General features: G+C 43.4%; 1 protein-coding gene across 12 annotated transcripts in view; it reads left to right on the top strand.

Annotated features, from left to right (window-relative positions):
• The window catches only part of TNRC6C (trinucleotide repeat containing adaptor 6C), a 700889-nt gene that overhangs the window by 395554 nt on the left and 285888 nt on the right, over nucleotides 1-19447 (top strand). For all 12 annotated transcript variants that reach the window (XM_069200257.1, XM_069200259.1, XM_069200258.1 and 9 more), the window contains 3 exons: nucleotides 9496-9642; nucleotides 10487-10606; nucleotides 18819-18902. In XM_069200257.1, the coding sequence (XP_069056358.1) occupies nucleotides 9496-9642; nucleotides 10487-10606; nucleotides 18819-18902 (351 nt within the window). The remainder of the gene's footprint in view (nucleotides 1-9495; nucleotides 9643-10486; nucleotides 10607-18818; nucleotides 18903-19447) is intronic.

The raw sequence follows: 19447 nt of genomic DNA, 5'->3' as shown, positions 1-19447 counted from the left end.
CCCAGAGCCTGCACAATCTACCCCTTCCTGGGTGGTGGTGGTAGACTAGGAGGGGAGATAGTTGATGGCTTTCTATCTTCCTCCAGAAATAGTTGTTCATCTTGGTAACCAGGCATTCATCAACCAAATCGGTTTGTGCTGAACGTTGGGAGAAGTTTGTTTGTAGTGCTTTTCCCAAGGCATACAACCACTCCTGAAAGCACAGTTATTGGATGTTCTCTTGTTGTGTGTTCTATTGGCTCAGCAAGGTGTTGCTGTGGCGACTGTTACAGATTACCTCTAGGCCATTTTTGCATTGTTGCATTTATCTCACCAGCCATCACTCTTTAAGTCACCTGTTACGATGTTTTTGAAGGAGCTGTTCCATATGTACCTGTCAAATCAATTTGTCATTGTGCAGTGGGACCTTAATTTAGTGCATGATGTGCACTCCCTTCAGACCCATGCATAGTTGCTCTCTTCATCATCTTACCATCAAGACAGCATTCCTCATTGCCCTAACATTGGCCAGGTGAGTGAGTGAACTACAGGTATTGTCCATGACCCTCCCATATACATCTTTCTTTCTGAACAAATTAGTCATCCGGACAAAAGCAGCATTCCTGCCCAGGGTGGTCACGTCTTCCTCACTTGGACCCTAAACAGGTAATTATCTTTGTGTGGACCAAACCAGAGATTAGTGACGGGGCAACCAACTTTTCGTCCGTTTCTCTGGGGATAAGAAAGAGTCAGCTGTACAAAAGACAGCTATGTTAAGATGGACTGTAGCGTGCATCAAGATCTCCTGGGGGCTAACCAAGAAGCAGCACCCAGAAGACTTGCACTCTCATTGAGGCTGCTACAAATGCTCTGGCGTGCCGTGTGCATTGGGCATTTGCAAGGATGCTACATGGGCGTCCCTCCACACATTCATGAACCATTACTGCATGGATAGCCAGGTTTGGCAGAAGTTGTTAGCTACCTTCGGTAACACCTTTCTGATAGAGACTATCTAACTGCAGATTCCTCACCGATCCACCCTCCTCCTTGGGTTTTGAAATGGACTTCCATAGTCCATTAATAAGATTCTGTCTGTCAGCGCAGATGGAGTAAAGAAAGAAACTGTCATCAGCACATGGAAGTGACGTCACATAGTGGCCCAGGCATCATGTCCAGGGCGGGACATACCCAACAAGTTGCCACATGACACCACCTGCCTACATGCAAAGGTAATTACAATGAAAGTTTCCGGATCCAGTCTGGTGCCTGGGGGAAATTCCCAAGGTGTGGAATCCATGATTAGATAGTCTCTACCAGAAAAGGCATAACCAAAATTAAATAACTTCTTCTGCACCTTCTGATTCAGGCCCACAGCTCCACTTCCGATGTTATCAATGTTCCGATGACTCAAAACACAAAATGCACTGCGTTTGGGAACAATGTCCTTTCCCAAGATTACAAACCATACCACGACTGTATGAAACAAATGTTGGTTTGAACCCACACGAGGTGTCTCTCTGGTGTTTCGGCTGGTGGCACGACTCAGTCATGCGCTAGGTGTGCCCTCATACACCCAAGGGGAAACTGGGACTGGGAAGAGAAGCAGTACGTCACTGAACACACAGTCGTGGTGGGCCTCATGCAAGTCCTGCTCCACGTCGAGGGCACAGCACTACTCCTGAAGTCATTCCCAGAGGTATACTTTGCAGGCAAAATCCTGTGGTAAGTAGAAGTCTAAGTGAAAACACAAGAAAGTGAAGTGGTTCTCTACCCTCTATATAAAGGGAAGGACCAAGTATGTTGCAATGTCTGTTGGTCTCCTTGCACATTTCTGGTTGCGAAGCAGATCCCGGTTAGTCCCAGTGCCTGAAGTTCCCGCACCATCTGCAACGCCGCAGCAGATCGAAGCCTTTAGGGATGCCACCTTGCAGATATTTAGCACCCGTAAGGCTTCCTCTAATGTACCTTTGGGCCCCAAGGATCAGCACGGACCCACAGTCTGTTTACTGCTGACCCCCTTCGACCGGTCACAGGTCCAATGCAGACTTTCGTCCTTGAGCTACAGCCTATGTTGTTCCCTGTCCCGAACACCCCGCTGCCCCCCATTCAAAAAAGAAAAACTAAACTACCCCGACCCTCACCCGCCCTGAGCCCTAAAAACGACCTCACCCCTAATAGATAAACTACACTGGCCCACCACCCACCCTAAGCCCTAAAAATTAAAACTGTCCCCCTCAAAAATAAACTACTCAGTCCCACCTACCATAAGCCCTAAAAACGAAACTTCCCCAAACCCCCCCACTCCCACCCCTATAAAAAAAATTAGCCCGACTTCCGCACACACACATAACCCCCAAGCCCTTAATCCACCCCCAGCCCCACTTACCTCACCGCGTTTATGAAATAATCAAAGATGTTTGACTTTGCCTGTGGAACTGTTCTTGTGATTCCAAAATTGATCAAAAAGCAGAAACAGGCAAGACAAGGTAGAAACAAATCCCCCCCCCCCCCCCCAACCACACACCCCCCCCCCCCCCCCCCTCCCCCTAAAGTGCTCAGAAAATGACCTTGGCAATGGTTCATATAAACCATTGTGATGCACACCAGTCCAGGGTTTAATGCATACCAATGCCCTGGGTACCTAGGTACCATATACTAGGGACTACATGGGGGGACCAGTATGCCAATTGTGGGAAGAAAATGTTACTAGCAACCACATTTAGGTGAGAGAGCACAGCCACAGGGGTCCTGGTTAGCAGGATCCCAGAGAACATAGTCAGGCACACTGACAAACAGGCAAAAAGTGGAGGTAACCAAGCTAGAAAGAGGCTACTTCCCTACACTTAGCCAGACATAGGCTTCTGCTTACCTAAACCTATGGCCACTGAGGGGTCTGCGTCTTTCGCTACAGTTACTCAACAGGTGGCTGAAGCTGGCTATCTATGCATTGTACCAAATGTAGGGATACACTATACAGATAGTCTAGGCAACCCTTATTGTTTTACAGGGGTAAAGCTAATAATCCCAGGAGCTTTCTTTTGTGCTATTGTGGGCGAGCAGTTAGGCTTATCAGAGGATAGTGCTAAGCAATGAATGAACACACAAAGTCAATAAATAACACACTCAAAAAGGCCAATGTTTAGAAAAATAGTTACTTTGCTTATATTATGTTGCAACACCAGAATGCTTTCAAGAAGATCAACACTATTGCAATTTGTATCATCTTAGCAAGTAAGTAACACTTTTACTCAAATGCTTTTACATGGTAAAGGAACCAAAGTACTTTTCCTGCAAAGGGGTCCTTGCAAACAAGTCTTGTGAGTACCCTGAGGATTGTAGGGTGTTACCGATGCAGGATCCACAAGCAAGACCAGTAAACCAGTTTTCCCTGCCCTGGGGTGTCTGGGTGCATTAGTGCTAGTTGATTTGGGTGTCTTGTTCACCACACAGTTAGCGGGGGATGGTGGGGTCACCTAGAAAGAGAGTGCAAAGGGGGATTGTGGGACAAGTCCGGGAGCTTCCAAAGTGGGGGGCTCGGTCGGTTGGTGGTCCTGGGAGCAAGAGAACACCTTTTGATGTTGTGGACATGGGCCACAGGACTCCTGTATGCCTTGCTGCCACTCCCTCTGCGGCCAAGAGTACTGAAAAGATGTGGAGAGACAGTCCAAAGTCATCCTAGTTGCTTCAACTTAGGAGAAGAGAGTGTGGTACCTGGACCTTCTAGCCATGAGTTTTTGTCTGCTGAACCACCTGCCCTTCAGGAGAACCTCCTGCCGCAGCAGCAGGGGGGCTGGGTCCTGCCCCAGAGCCTGCACAATCTACCCCTTCCTGGGTGGTGGTGGTAGACTAGGAGGGGAGATAGTTGATGGCTTTCTATCTTCCTCCAGAAATAGTTGTTCATCTTGGTAACCAGGCATTCATCAACCAAATCGGTTTGTGCTGAACGTTGGGAGAAGTTTGTTTGTAGTGCTTTTCCCAAGGCATACAACCACTCCTGAAAGCACAGTTATTGGATGTTCTCTTGTTGTGTGTTCTATTGGCTCAGCAAGGTGTTGCTGTGGCGACTGTTACAGATTACCTCTAGGCCATTTTTGCATTGTTGCATTTATCTCACCAGCCATCACTCTTTAAGTCACCTGTTACGATGTTTTTGAAGGAGCTGTTCCATATGTACCTGTCAAATCAATTTGTCATTGTGCAGTGGGACCTTAATTTAGTGCATGATGTGCACTCCCTTCAGACCCATGCATAGTTGCTCTCTTCATCATCTTACCATCAAGACAGCATTCCTCATTGCCCTAACATTGGCCAGGTGAGTGAGTGAACTACAGGTATTGTCCATGACCCTCCCATATACATCTTTCTTTCTGAACAAATTAGTCATCCGGACAAAAGCAGCATTCCTGCCCAGGGTGGTCACGTCTTCCTCACTTGGACCCTAAACAGGTAATTATCTTTGTGTGGACCAAACCAGAGATTAGTGACGGGGCAACCAACTTTTCGTCCGTTTCTCTGGGGATAAGAAAGAGTCAGCTGTACAAAAGACAGCTATGTTAAGATGGACTGTAGCGTGCATCAAGATCTCCTGGGGGCTAACCAAGAAGCAGCACCCAGAAGACTTGCACTCTCATTGAGGCTGCTACAAATGCTCTGGCGTGCCGTGTGCATTGGGCATTTGCAAGGATGCTACATGGGCGTCCCTCCACACATTCATGAACCATTACTGCATGGATAGCCAGGTTTGGCAGAAGTTGTTAGCTACCTTCGGTAACACCTTTCTGATAGAGACTATCTAACTGCAGATTCCTCACCGATCCACCCTCCTCCTTGGGTTTTGAAATGGACTTCCATAGTCCATTAATAAGATTCTGTCTGTCAGCGCAGATGGAGTAAAGAAAGAAACTGTCATCAGCACATGGAAGTGACGTCACATAGTGGCCCAGGCATCATGTCCAGGGCGGGACATACCCAACAAGTTGCCACATGACACCACCTGCCTACATGCAAAGGTAATTACAATGAAAGTTTCCGGATCCAGTCTGGTGCCTGGGGGAAATTCCCAAGGTGTGGAATCCATGATTAGATAGTCTCTACCAGAAAAGGCATAACCAAAATTAAATAACTTCTTCTGCACCTTCTGATTCAGGCCCACAGCTCCACTTCCGATGTTATCAATGTTCCGATGACTCAAAACACAAAATGCACTGCGTTTGGGAACAATGTCCTTTCCCAAGATTACAAACCATACCACGACTGTATGAAACAAATGTTGGTTTGAACCCACACGAGGTGTCTCTCTGGTGTTTCGGCTGGTGGCACGACTCAGTCATGCGCTAGGTGTGCCCTCATACACCCAAGGGGAAACTGGGACTGGGAAGAGAAGCAGTACGTCACTGAACACACAGTCGTGGTGGGCCTCATGCAAGTCCTGCTCCACGTCGAGGGCACAGCACTACTCCTGAAGTCATTCCCAGAGGTATACTTTGCAGGCAAAATCCTGTGGTAAGTAGAAGTCTAAGTGAAAACACAAGAAAGTGAAGTGGTTCTCTACCCTCTATATAAAGGGAAGGACCAAGTATGTTGCAATGTCTGTTGGTCTCCTTGCACATTTCTGGTTGCGAAGCAGATCCCGGTTAGTCCCAGTGCCTGAAGTTCCCGCACCATCTGCAACGCCGCAGCAGATCGAAGCCTTTAGGGATGCCACCTTGCAGATATTTAGCACCCGTAAGGCTTCCTCTAATGTACCTTTGGGCCCCAAGGATCAGCACGGACCCACAGTCTGTTTACTGCTGACCCCCTTCGACCGGTCACAGGTCCAATGCAGACTTTCGTCCTTGAGCTACAGCCTATGTTGTTCCCTGTCCCGAACACCCCGCTGCCCCCCATTCAAAAAAGAAAAACTAAACTACCCCGACCCTCACCCGCCCTGAGCCCTAAAAACGACCTCACCCCTAATAGATAAACTACACTGGCCCACCACCCACCCTAAGCCCTAAAAATTAAAACTGTCCCCCTCAAAAATAAACTACTCAGTCCCACCTACCATAAGCCCTAAAAACGAAACTTCCCCAAACCCCCCCACTCCCACCCCTATAAAAAAAATTAGCCCGACTTCCGCACACACACATAACCCCCAAGCCCTTAATCCACCCCCAGCCCCACTTACCTCACCGCGTTTATGAAATAATCAAAGATGTTTGACTTTGCCTGTGGAACTGTTCTTGTGATTCCAAAATTGATCAAAAAGCAGAAACAGGCAAGACAAGGTAGAAACAAATCCCCCCCCCCCCCCCAACCACACCCCCCCCCCCCCCCCCTCCCCCTAAAGTGCTCAGAAAATGACCTTGGCAATGGTTCATATAAACCATTGTGATGCACACCAGTCCAGGGTTTAATGCAAAATTCACCACCAGAATGTATGAAAGATAAAAGGACTTCCACCACAATATTGTAGTCACATGGGATGGAAGTTGTGTATGTAGATGATCATAGACCCCTTGATGTTCTAGCAAGAAAAGATATTGCCATTTTACATCTGGTAATATTTAGTTTGTGTTTTACTTCAATTATTGTTTTCTAATTACCTACCACACTTGTCTTTATTTCAATACTTAAAATCACTTTTGAAAGGCCTTAGTCTTTTGTGAGTTTATATTGCCTACTCCCTGTTCTGAATCAAGTGTTTCACCAGAGGTAATGACCCCTCTTTGAGACCAGACAAAATCCTGTTAGCAAGAATGTTCTTGAAAGGTGTGTTTCCTAGTTTCCAACACCTTAGCATGCACGTTTTAGTGAGATTCAGGCCTTGTGCTCTAATCAGCCCTGCATGGTGTTTCATCAAAATAAGGAAGTTTGAAGAACTCATCCAATTTTCCTATATAATGTGTTGTGAGGTTTACCTGTAAATCAGCATACAACTCTATCATTTCTCCAAATATGAGCATATGTGCAAATATACCTGCACTCCTTGGATATGAAAAGGACACTGGTGTTACCTACACATTATTAAAGAGATTGTAAACATTGAAACATTTTGACAACTATGTATCCATCCTTTTTTAGGGTCTAGCCTGCGTTGCATGCGCTCGCGCCAGTATATCGCTAGCGAGACGCTTTAGGTATTAGAAAAGAGCTTGGAGCCCTGTCGACGTCACGTCAGTGTCTTTCATTGGCAAGTTGGCTTGCCTGTTAGAATCCGCTTCTTTTGATTAGTGGAAGGCACGCATACGTCATGCCTTTTCTGGTGGTTAGCCCTCCTCGAGCGCAGCGACCAAGTACAGAAAACATGCGATGCTCGCTGGGTTTGTGGACTACTTTTTCTCTGTTTTTGCAGCGCGATCTCGCCGGGCAGAAGTCCAGCGCTGTGCATACTATCGACCTTGTTACTCAGTTAATTGCACTTTTGCCGATAGGTATTATTAGTGTGAACTGTGTTTTTTTTTTGTTTTTGTTTTTTTTAATGCAAGAAAAATCCGGTTGGGAGTTGACAACTGTGAACAGCTGTAACTCCGACAAATGCGAGACCCTAGTGCATTGCAAATGCTTGTTTAAATGGTTATCCCTAAGCAGTTTATAGCATGGTGCAAACACAGCCAGGTTAAGAACACACACCTGCTTAGCGCCAGGATACCCTTCCCGGTGATAGTGCATGATACAAATACACATAGCCATGTTTTGTGTAGAGGAACATGCTCCCAAAAGGTCATTAAATTCCCTCCGGGCTCTCTTTGCAGAGAGAACAGCAGGTACTCCGGGCTCTCTTTGCAGAGAGAACAGCAGGTACCACTTGTCTTCTTTAAAACAACCAGGGTCCTCCGATTTGCAGGGGAGCCATCTATAAAATCAGTTCACAGATTTTGAGGGAGACTGCTACCTTGGCTTCGTTTCCAGAATAGATGTGCAGGTGGGCATGTTTGTTTAGCAGGAGTTTGTGTTCTTTGTTCCTTCCTCTTTTATACCCTATTGGTTTTATGTTATTGCTTTAGAGGATGAGTGAGGTTACTCGTCTAGTAACTGTTGTCTTCAAAAGCCTACGGTGAAGAAGAAAACGTTACTTGTGATATTTATTCTCAATAAGAGGGCTTTTCAGTGAATTCGTGAGTTCATTCCCTCCCCCACAGAGAAATTAACATGGACTTATATTGCCAGTTTCCCTTTATGATCTTCTGCTTTAAGCTTCAAATTGGTCCGATTGTTGACTAAGTGCTATCATCTATTATTGGGAGGCCACCCTGGCTAGAGTAATAGGCCCATTGCAAATCTCCGTAAAGCCTGTGTTTTGCAGTTTTGTCCGTTTGCTTTTATTTTTATTCATAAAAACAAACTGTTTCAGAGAATGTTTTTTAATGATCTAATTACATGACATTAAACACAATTAAGAGCATTTGCTTTTAGGTATGCAAATGGTTAAAGACAAGTATTTTTTAATTTTTTTAATGAGGTTTAGTGTTTTCCAGTACTAGGCAGGGTTTTCAGTGTTTCTGCAGTAGTGAACAGTGGCATGAAAAGAGAACTAGGTCTTACAAGTAACACACTTTTCCTTATTCCTTGTAAAGGCTTGTGAATCTTCCACTGTATTTTTACCAAAGTGGAATTCAATTTTCTGTTATTCCGTTCCATAATGCCACATAGATCGAAGGCCATATATACAAAGCTAGTTTGCAGTCACAAATCGGCAAATGTGCAGAAATGGCCCGCCTACGAATGCAAAAAAAGCATTGTAGTATGTATGATTCCCAAATAACGATTCAGCAGCATGTTACCAAATCACAGTGTGGAATTGTGAATGCATACTGGTTCAGTATTCCGATGGGGTGTGTTTAGGGTATCCCTTCCAGGTACTGTACTAGAATGTGTTTGTTTTGCGACCAAATTCTAGTTGAAAAACATTAGTATTTAGCGACACCGCCAAGAAGATAGAAACCGGGGGAAATGGGATGGGGTCCATATAAGACCCCTTTGCCTTTGAGAATGGTAAAATAAATTTTTTGGGGAAAGAGCCCTTAAACAGCGAATTTAAATTGTCATCAATCCTAATGGAATGTAAACTGCGACTTGCATCATTAATATTCATGAGGTAGGTTTATGTGCGACCCAATAAAAATCTGTTTATTAGTTGTAAGTTTTCTTGAATTAGAAATTGCAATTTCCTAATTGCAATTTTGTAAGAATCTTAATTAGGAAATCACAATTCCTACTTTATATACATCTGGCCCCAGGTCCTTTTTTGGATGGGTTGCATACAAATGTGTTAGGTAAGCATTTGTAACATACTGAAATTAAATAATTTCTGCCCACAACAGTCAATCTAACCCGAGAAAATACCAGGTGTCCAATTTGAACGTGCATTTTTAGCCTCCTGGATTGCTCACAAGAATATCAAGTGCCCACTCTTGAGCAGTAAAACAGTAGCGGTCTACCGTATTCAAAGATTCAAATCATTCGGTCTCTGTGCAGATTATTTTGGTTGCTGCCTGTACTGCAACTACACACTTTCTTTTCTCTTTTCTAATGCAGATACCGAGTGGCAATCTGGGTATGTTTGGCAATAGTGGAGCAGCACAAGGCAGGTCAATGCAACCATCCCAGCAACCGCCAGCTCAACCTCTGAACCCATCCCAGCCTAATCTTCGTGCTCAAGTGCCTCAGTTTCTATCCCCTCAGGTCAGATAAGATGTTGAGTGTGTAGGTGTTTTGGCTTTTGTTTTTGATGGACTCTTTAAAGTAATAATTGCTACGTAGGACATACGTTTTCAATTACTTTACAACCTATGGCTGAGGTTACCTTCAAATGTGATTGACATTTGTGCATGGGTGATTTTCTGGTTCCTAACTGAATCTTGATAAACAATTGCTTCTAGATTAAGTATAATATGCCATTTCTGTAAGAAAAGAATGCGCCTGCCAGTTAGTGGCATAGCAAGGCTGACATTGACTACAATGCAAGATTGGAAAAAGGACATCCTCTTGCCCCTCATTTGAGTTGTAAAATATAGACAATTGGTTTCCTTAGGGCCCCTCACACTGCAGTGCCCTGGGGCAACTGCTACACTGATATTTGTACCCTCCAGTCCTTGTTTAACCATTTGGTATCCACTGTATTTATAGTACGATACTTTTAATGAGGCCTTTAAATGTACGAGGGGACAGGAAGAATCCCTTTGAAAGTAGTTTGATGTTATCAGCTGGGAAACAGTCTCAGCTGCACTCATGATATCATCAGGCCATTGATTACCGTAGTGGCAACGTACTTCTTCTTTTCTCCCAGAAAAACTTCAATACAACACGTTAAGGGCCTTTAGATTCTAGATTAGTCTCAAGGGGCCCGACAAGTCTCAATCTTTGATAGCCGCCTTGTACTTCATGGGGGAAAAAGAAGTATACAGGAAAGTGTCCTTACAATATCTTATTTAACATAAAGTAAGGCACCTTCCTCATCGCCTGATCTTGGTTTGCTTGAGTGCTTTGCACCCATTCTTGTAATCACTGCATGTCATTTGTCCCTCAGGTTCAAGCACAGCTTTTGCAGTTTGCAGCAAAAAACATTGGTCTCAACCCTGCACTATTAACCTCGCCAATTAATCCTCAGCATATGACGATGTTGAACCAGCTCTATCAACTGCAGCTGGTGAGTATGTGACATGACATGTGAAGCCTGAGAATTCAGCTGAATTGTACTTCTACCATTAGTATTTCTGTACTAAAAAAAGTTGTGTGCTCCTATTCACTGAATGTTCTGCTGACACATATTGGGAAAGAGACCATATTATACCAGTTTTATTCTCTGGTAAACACAACGTCTGTTAATGATAGATTACAAAAGTACACTGCAAAGTTAAGGCAACGCTAAATGTTGTTATCTTTATTTAGAGAGCATGCAGTAAAATGGTAACTGCTGTTGATAGTGTAACATGTAAACCATACGTTTGTGTGTTGCGGTTTCTGTTCTGTTGGGAATGAGCTTTGTCTTCATTATCCAGAGCAGAATGTCATTATATATAAGGCAGCATCACATCAGCACAGCCAGACCTGGGCTCACCATTTTTGCTGTAAATAAAATGTAGTCAAAGTCTGAGAAAAAGAGCTCAATGTCATAAACATGTCCCGGGTACAAAAACCTGTTTGCTTGTGCCTCAGTGATTGCGATCTTAACACTCAAGAAATTATTAATACTTCTGAAATTCAGAAGGGAATTGCAGTACATTGCTTCAAAAAATCATTAATTATACATAAGGAAGAGTTCAGTTGGAGAATATCAAGCTCGCAGATGTTTACACTTGTAGTATTTGTAAAATACTTACTTGCAGCTGCTTGCAGCTGTCTCTCTGTGGCTGAATTGTCGTTCATTTTTCTTTAAGTTTTTCATGCATCAGCATTCAGGTTTGTGCTGCAGTGGTATTTTGTAAATACATCTCTTTATTGGTTCTTTTATACTACTCAAAAACATTTGGAAATTGTAGCCATGGAGAACATCTGCATTTTGTACTGTCATACGTACACAAGTTTCAATTATGAAGATTTAAAGTCTTCTTGTATCCCTGCACACAGCAGATAATTATTATTAAATACATGACTAAATATGCGTCAGTCCACGGGGTTTTCAAAGCAGCCCTTCTAGGCAAATTTTAGCATTTGTTAACAAGCACGTTCATTTATGCTCATCTGGACAATGCCACAACATTGTACTACTTGAACAGACTAGGACAAAGAAGGTAGTGGGCCCTGCTGATTGACATCCAGACCATCTGGCATTGACCGGTAACTTGAAATCTTTTGATATCAGTCGTCTACTATCTGTGCGTTGACAATCTGGAAGTTGAGCTGAGTTTTAAAAGGAAATATAAAGTGGTTTCCAAATAGCGATGTCCTGCACAAATAAAATAAAAATATTTGCATTTAATGAAATGAGTATTTTTTAAGCACACGGTTACCTCAACTGGGGCATCCTGGCGCTTGTATTATAAAGGTTTAAGTACCATCCCAATGCAATGAGAAGAATCAAGGTCTTAATGTTTTTGAACAGTTGTCTCCTTTTCCAAATGTCTCAGCAAGAGAGGGAGTTTATTCCAGGCTGTCGCTTACAAAACAGAGAAAGATCTTCCACCTCTAGTGCCAAGTATAAAATTAGGAATCTGCAGAAGTCTAGAGTTGGTAGATCTCAGGACTCTTTGAGTTCTGTAATCCTTGAAACAGCCACAAAAATACTTAGGTCCGGTTTGATGGATGGCACTGAAAGTAATCTTCCGATTTGAACAGGATCATCTTCTTCACAGGTAACCACTGAAGTGTCCTAAACCATTTGGCATGGCAGGAGAGGGGCTAACAAGTCCATCGGACTACCAGTCATTTTCAGAAAAAGAATGTTTTTGTTTCCAAAAAGAAAGATTTTCATTTCGTCACCATTAAATTTGGATGATAGTTATTCATCCAGCTTAGAATTTGGATAATACAAATATTGAAATAAAATCCAGACCCGAAGGGATTCTTGTTCAAGGATAGGAACAAGTGAGTGTCTTCGACGTAAGATGTCATAATTCCAAAGGGTTCAATAAGAGAGATCAACAGAAACGTATATATTAAACAGAGTGGGACAGAGGAAGAAACCCCAAATTTGAGCATTTTTCCACTGCAGGAAAGTGATCGATCGTAATCACCTGCTTTCTGTTTTTCAGCAAAGATTGAAACCAGAGCTAAACATGGCATTGGATTACAGTGTCGGCAAGATGCTGTAGAAGTCATGGGACACTGTTCACAAATCAAGGAGAATTAAAACAGCATTATTGCCTTCATCAAGAGTGATTTTTATCAACTCTGACACTTTTAGAAGTGCTGACTCAGTTGAGTGCTGCAGGCTAAAACCAGATTGAAAAAGATGAAGGAACTTTAACCTTTACAAGTATTCCATTAGTTGAACAGTAGCTAGCATTTTAAGCATTTTTGCTAAGGTGGTAAGCAGGGAAATTGGTCTGAAATTGGAGATGACCTAAGGATCAGCTGTTGGCTTTTTTAGCAGGTGTTTAACCATACCCAACGTCCACCTATCCAGCACAAAAGCCAGCTTAAAGACACATTCAGAATAACATTCAGAGTGGGGTTAATGATATTAATGGCTTCCTGCAGAATTGACAGACGATCAGGGTTTTGTAGGAGAACTGGATTTGCAGAGCATGATAGTGCATTTCGATTCCTATAATGTAATTGGTTGAAAATCAGCAAAGGCAGTTGCGGAATTGGGAAAGGTAGAAGCAAAAAGGATTTCAAAGATCGCCCTTAACTTTGCTTGTTAATGAGAAACGCTGCCTGGGGATAGCCTCAATCTTCTGTCAGAATAATTCTGCCAATTTATCACATAGCTCTTCAGAAGGCTGGATCTCTGCAGAACAGGTTTTAGGAAGGAGAAATACCTTCACAATTTCAAAAATATCCAGCAGCACATTTTTGGCTGATTCAATTTTGGTGGTAAAGTGCAACTTTTATTTGTTTCCTTGATGGACTTATATCGCTTCATGAGAGAAAATATATAAAAATTAAGAAAGTGCGTACAATGTGAGCTGGAAAAAGGACCCAAGACCTTTGTAATATCCAGCTTGGTTTTGCAACTCTGAGACTGGCCTAAAGCTCTGAGATTTTCAGAGGAGAATTTAGGATAACAGGTATGATGAGCTGTCCCAAAACCAGCAGCATGGCTTGTGTTGACTGCGGAATGGATGGGCGCTGATGGACTGGCCTTTGGCGTGCCTTTCTGCGCTGCACTTTTGAGCATAATCTTGCCCTGTAGTACCAACCTCTGTTGTGACCACTAAACCTTTAACTGCCCAAGATGGCATCTAGTAGGTGTAATCAAAATGTGCTCTGAGTGTTCACACTACGCAGGTTCAAACTAACCAGGTCAGCGAGCAAAGCAAATGAGCAAAAGTCACTTCCATCAGTGCCCCCAAACATAAGATAACTACATACATTTTATATTTCTAAAATAATTACCCCATTTGAAGCACAAAATAGTGCTCTCTACTTGTAAAACCAAAAAACGGATCAAAGAGCAAGGTTAAAAAAACAAGATTTCTCAAATTGCATACTACATTTTTTAAATGTTTATTTTAGTGCCAAAGTAAAACAGGAAGGTACATGTCATGAGCTAACGGCCAAGTGCAACAAAAAATAAAATGCCCATATTTCACAAGTTGCCACAAGTCATATGCTGAGTTCATTGCACATTTGTGCAGTTCCTCTGTCACCTTTCTGTACTTTCTCCTCCCATTCCGTAATACTAAAAAGTCTTCATCAAACTAAGATAGTCCAAGAACAGTTCTTGATTGCAATCCTGGCAATGGTGGTTGACAGAGGACCTCCAGGTGTCCTAAAGGCCATACTTGAAGCCACCCATGCATTTAAGGACGTTCTCTTGTAGTTCTAGGGAAGCTCTTCCAGACTTTATTTCTGGCGATGGTGGCTAGCTCCTAAGTTCTTACTCTTTGTGCACCAAAGCCTGTCCTAAGACTATATGGCATCTTAAAGGAGATAAAACATCCATCCACCTGTAGAGCATACCTTTTCTTCAACTACTGTCTCTTGAAGTCCTTAGCTCATACAACATGCCAGGAGGAGGCAGTGCTTTTATTTCTGATGGCTGTTTCTAACTGCAGTTTTCTCACATTTTTAAATATCCCCAGGCACCAGACTGAAAACAGAAAACTCTGCAAGAGCTCCTGTAGACTGGCAGCTGATGCCCTCTAACTAACCATCATGACAATGGATGAGACAGCACTGTGTGGCTTATATATGCACCACTTGTTCACACTGTAGTTGATTTCTCTATTTATTTATTTTTTACACCCCCTGACGTGAATTTAAGATCCACCCCCAACTTTTTCAGGGCTTACCTTTTTAGGTTGAGCTTAGCAGCGCTCCAGTGCTGCTTTTCTGACGTGTTGGTATCTATATGGACTTTTAACCATGCCCATCACTTTCACTCGTTCCTGGGCTTGCCTTCAAAAACTCTTTATCATCATTGGTGAATGCTTTACGTTTGTCCCTCATTGGGGCGATTTTGTTGCAACTTTGGGGATCAACCCTGTTACATTGATAATTGCACGTTTGCCAATACGTTTGTCTGCGAGCAAACTTCTTTTTCCTTGTGTGTCTCCTTCGCGCTCACGGAGGCCACGGTGCTTTAAATTGGTTCGCTTATGTCAACTGTTTTATTTTCATTTTTCCTTTTGTATGTGTCCTTCACGCTCATGGCAGCCGTGGAGTTTTGAATTGGTTCGCTTATGTAAAATGTTTTACTTTTCATTTTCCCTTTGTCTCTCCTACGTGCTTACGTTCATGGCGGCTGTGGCTCCTTGAATCAGCTTGCTTGTGTCAACTGGTTTACTTTTCATTTTTCCCACGTATATGCCAAGAAAAGTCCAATTAGGAATTTACAGCACCAATAGCCCTAACTCGAGCAAACGTGAGACCCGTTACAATGCAATTGCTAGTTTTTTTTTTCTTCAAATTTACAGTACATCATGCACTGATGTTTTCCCTTAAAACAATAGTATTTAAGTCATGGCACACTTGCAAGAGGCAGGTATCAGTCATGCACTGTCATGGTGTTTGCTATTGGTGCCTCAGCACCAGGCACAAGTCCTATGCACCCTAGTGCATACAAAGGCCATCAGGGGCTGGGAAGCCAAACTCTTAATCATCAAAAACAAAATGGGTTTGTTCCATCTCCAGGCTGTTCCCCAGTCTAGTCATGTTCTCTATTTTTATGTAAGTCCAGGATGAAGTTGCAATAAAAAAATAAAAAAAAGTCAAACTGAGGTTTGATGCCTGCTCTGCACTCTTGTTCTTGAGAGAAGTCCTGTAGTTCGCAATCCAAGGGCTCAAGTCTGGTTTCATGGTCTGATTCTGAGCGACCTGATTCTTGAGTTGATGTGCCGGAGTTCCCCTGGCCATCCTCAAGTGCACAGCATATTGAGGACTTGTTCTACAGCTCACTAGAACTGTTCTGAATCCATATGCTGTGCCTTTGCCTTGTTTCCCCACCCCCAGACTTGCCTCTTACGGCTTGACTTTCTCCCAAAAGGGCACCATGCCTAGGCACCATCTTGTGCAGCACTGTCCGCAGCTGCTACAAATATTCTAGTTTCTCGAATTCGTTCTGCTGACTTAGGCAAGAGCTTGCTCTTTCAGGCTATGAAATCATCATGGCACATCCTCAGATTGAGGATGACTCCCTTTCTGTGCCTGAACGGTATTGCGGGTGGAAGCCATTATTGGCTCTCACTCAAGTGCCATAAATTCGGAAATGGGTCCCCCACAGTGCAGTTGTGGGTGAGAAGGTGGACAATTTATTTTTCACACCAGTTATCCTGATGCTGGGCTGCATCTTGACCTTTAGAATGCAAGTGACTTTGACACTTCACCTGTGGCCAAAGTGAATTCATTGATGGGGTCAACTACAAATAAAAATGCCTCCTTTCAGTGGTTGTGTGCAGCGCTGCAGAGATCTTGGACTGTCAGTTGACCTCTGTGGAGCCTAGAGCAAACCTGTTGACTGAAACTCTGCAGCCTGAGCCATCACTGTCATTTAAAGAAGACTTGACTGCCTCTGATGGTGGCATCATCCAAACTTTGTTCTGCTCCACATGTGAGTTGCCCAGTTGCTCTTTACCAGGGTCCTGCTTAAGGAGACTTTACTTTCTGATGCAACATCCAACTCTGGAGAGTCTTATTGTGCAGGCATCCTGTGGTTTGCAGGACCTCCTTGGCCCAGACTGTACCTGACGGTCAGGACATGGCTAAATACATACTCGGGTGGGGTGGCTCTGGATACTTAGATTGTGTCAGCTGAACCATGGGCACCAGCATCATTGTTCAGAGCCATGCATGGATGCCTGCTACCAGCCTTTCCAGCATTGTACATCCTTCCCAGCATTGTACAACCCTCTGATGGGCATTTCCTTTGCTGGAGCAAAGCTGTTTGGTGAGAACAGCTTTGGCCCTAGAATGGTTTCAGTACAGTAGGCCTTGGACTTGCTCTCTGGGCCTTCTTTCTCCCACTTGCAGTTTCAACAGCTGTACCAGAATTTCCAAAGTTACTAAAGCGGTGATGTCTCCCATTCGAGGAAGATTGCAGACTTTGTGCAGCTACCAGTTCAGCCCTATCGTGGCTCCAAAGAAGAGGGCGATGGCAGGTGATGTGTCCAAAAGTAGATGCAGCTGTCCTCTTCTTCCCCACCTGCTGTAGCTGTCACCATGCTGCTTATGTTTCCCCTCCACCACTCATTTGGACTGGTAAAGTTTGGTTATACCGTACAGTTTTTTGTTTATACCTTGGCACTAAGTTCCAATGCGGCTTCCAAGGGAACAATTCAAATGGTGCCTGAGGCAAGAAGGGACACAGATGGTATTTCCAATACTTTGTGGCTCCCAAGAAAGGAGGCATGGGTGAAGCCGAGGTAGATACTAGATCTCATATTTATGATCACCTTCCTCTGGAAGTACAAGTTCAAAATGCTGATGTTGGCCCAGTCCTGTTGGCCTGGTTGTGAAAACGGGATGGTGTCTTGGACTTGTTTGACATGTCTAGAGTTCCGATCCTGCTTTCTCAGAGGCACTAACTCTTAATGGTTACTGGGTCAGATCATTTCCAGTTCACTGTCCTACCCTTTGGCCTTACATCTGCCTTGTGTGCTCATGAGGGCAATGTCAATTGCAGCCCATTTTTGCAGTTTGGTAATAAACCTATTTCTTTATCTTGATGACTGGATGGTGAAAGAGGGCTCGCCCCACTCTCTGGCCACCAGTAGGCAACAGTTTTGTTGTGTTCTCTGTCAGCATACTGAAATCCTACCTTCAGCCTGCTCAGAGTATTCCCTTTAGAGGGGTAATTCCAGATGCGATGGCTTTGAAGGCCTTTTCTATACCACAAGAAGTCTGGAACATTCAGATGACAATTCTAATAGTCTGGTGGCAAGTTTGTTCCAGTTTGAATGGTTTTTGAGGCGTCTTGTCTCTCCCAGTACAATACCCTGTATGTTAAAAAGTGTCTCAAAGTATTGCCTACATAAGTCAAAAGATAACAGAAGATCAGGTTAACTTTGTGAAGTATGCTTCTATCAACAGTGGTTTGTCAAGCAGGCCATTGCAAAACTTTTTGGGACTTTAAAGCCAGCAAACCCCTTCCTATGAGACTAAAAGCTTGTTCCACGAGACGGGAAAAGCTGCTGCTTTATACAGAAAAGTCTGACTACATGGAGTTCTGCTCATGCATTTTAGACGTTACAGTCTTAATTCGGAAGAAGTGTCAGCCTGCCCGCCTAATCACTTTGGCTTATTTTACTCTATCCTTAAATTTCTTTTCCATGGCATTTCTTACCTCATTTCTTCTCTGTGCGGCATGCTTGTGATTCTGGTCTGGCAATTAAGACGGAAGATGCAATTTTTACCTACTTTCTTCATCAGGGGCAATGCTCCTTTAAGAACCACAGTACCGCTGACCAATCCAGCTACCACAGCTGAAAAGTTGTGGGACAATGGAGCTGCTTGTTTACTCATTGCAGCTGTTTTTCTTTTCGGCTTTTTGAAGGTGTTGCTCAGTTGACTCCATTCCCTTTTGTTTCCTTTCTTTGAGAGTTAGACAGTTCTAATTCAGCATATCGTTACATTTTAATTATCAATAAAAGTAGAAGTAAATTTCTTTTGTTTATATAATTTCTGGTGCATTAGAGTAACGTTTATCACACACCTTAGACTGTTAATATTAACTCATAATCACTGTTGGGGATTTTGAGTATTTTGGTGTTTAAATTGAATTAGCTTTTAACCCTGTGTTTGTTTTGGTTCTGCAGGCTTACCAACGTTTACAAATCCAGCAGCAGATGTTACAGGCTCAGCGTAATGTTTCCGGACCCATGAGACAACAGGAACAGCAAGTAGGTCAAACCCATCATCACTTGCTGAGCACGCCCCATGGCTTTTGCTAGTCTGTTCACTTACGTCGTATCAAAGCTTTTGCCTACTGCTTACATAAATGCAAAGTTTTTGTTCTAGGTCCATTACTTCATATTGGTGAAATTTTAAGCTTATATGTTATTTAACAGTATGTCTGCCTAGATGAGAATTCTGACCTTATTTTGGGGTTGAGCCTACTAGTCAGCGCATCTGCTGTCTTTTGCAAGACATATTGTGGATTACCAAAAATATAAAGGGGCTTGGAGCCCACCCATTGCTTACCATTGGTTGAATCTCCTGTCACTTATTTGACTTCTTATTTGTGTACCAGCTGTCAGACTTGTGTTTGGTTGTCCCATGGAGCATTTTATTTTTGCCACTTCTTTGATGGGCTGGCATCTCAGCTTCCATTGCTAGCTTTTCAACTTTTCTTCTTTTGTGTTGAGCATTTCGTGAGAGTGCCTTTGTTTTTTTAGCTGTCTCCCTTCTCACACTCACTCTGTGTGGCCGTCAGTCACTAGTGTGC

This window comes from Pleurodeles waltl, chromosome 7, assembly GCF_031143425.1.
Source record: "Pleurodeles waltl isolate 20211129_DDA chromosome 7, aPleWal1.hap1.20221129, whole genome shotgun sequence".
Lineage (NCBI taxonomy): Eukaryota > Metazoa > Chordata > Amphibia > Caudata > Salamandridae > Pleurodeles > Pleurodeles waltl.
This window is presented reverse-complemented; position numbering and strand designations above follow the sequence as displayed.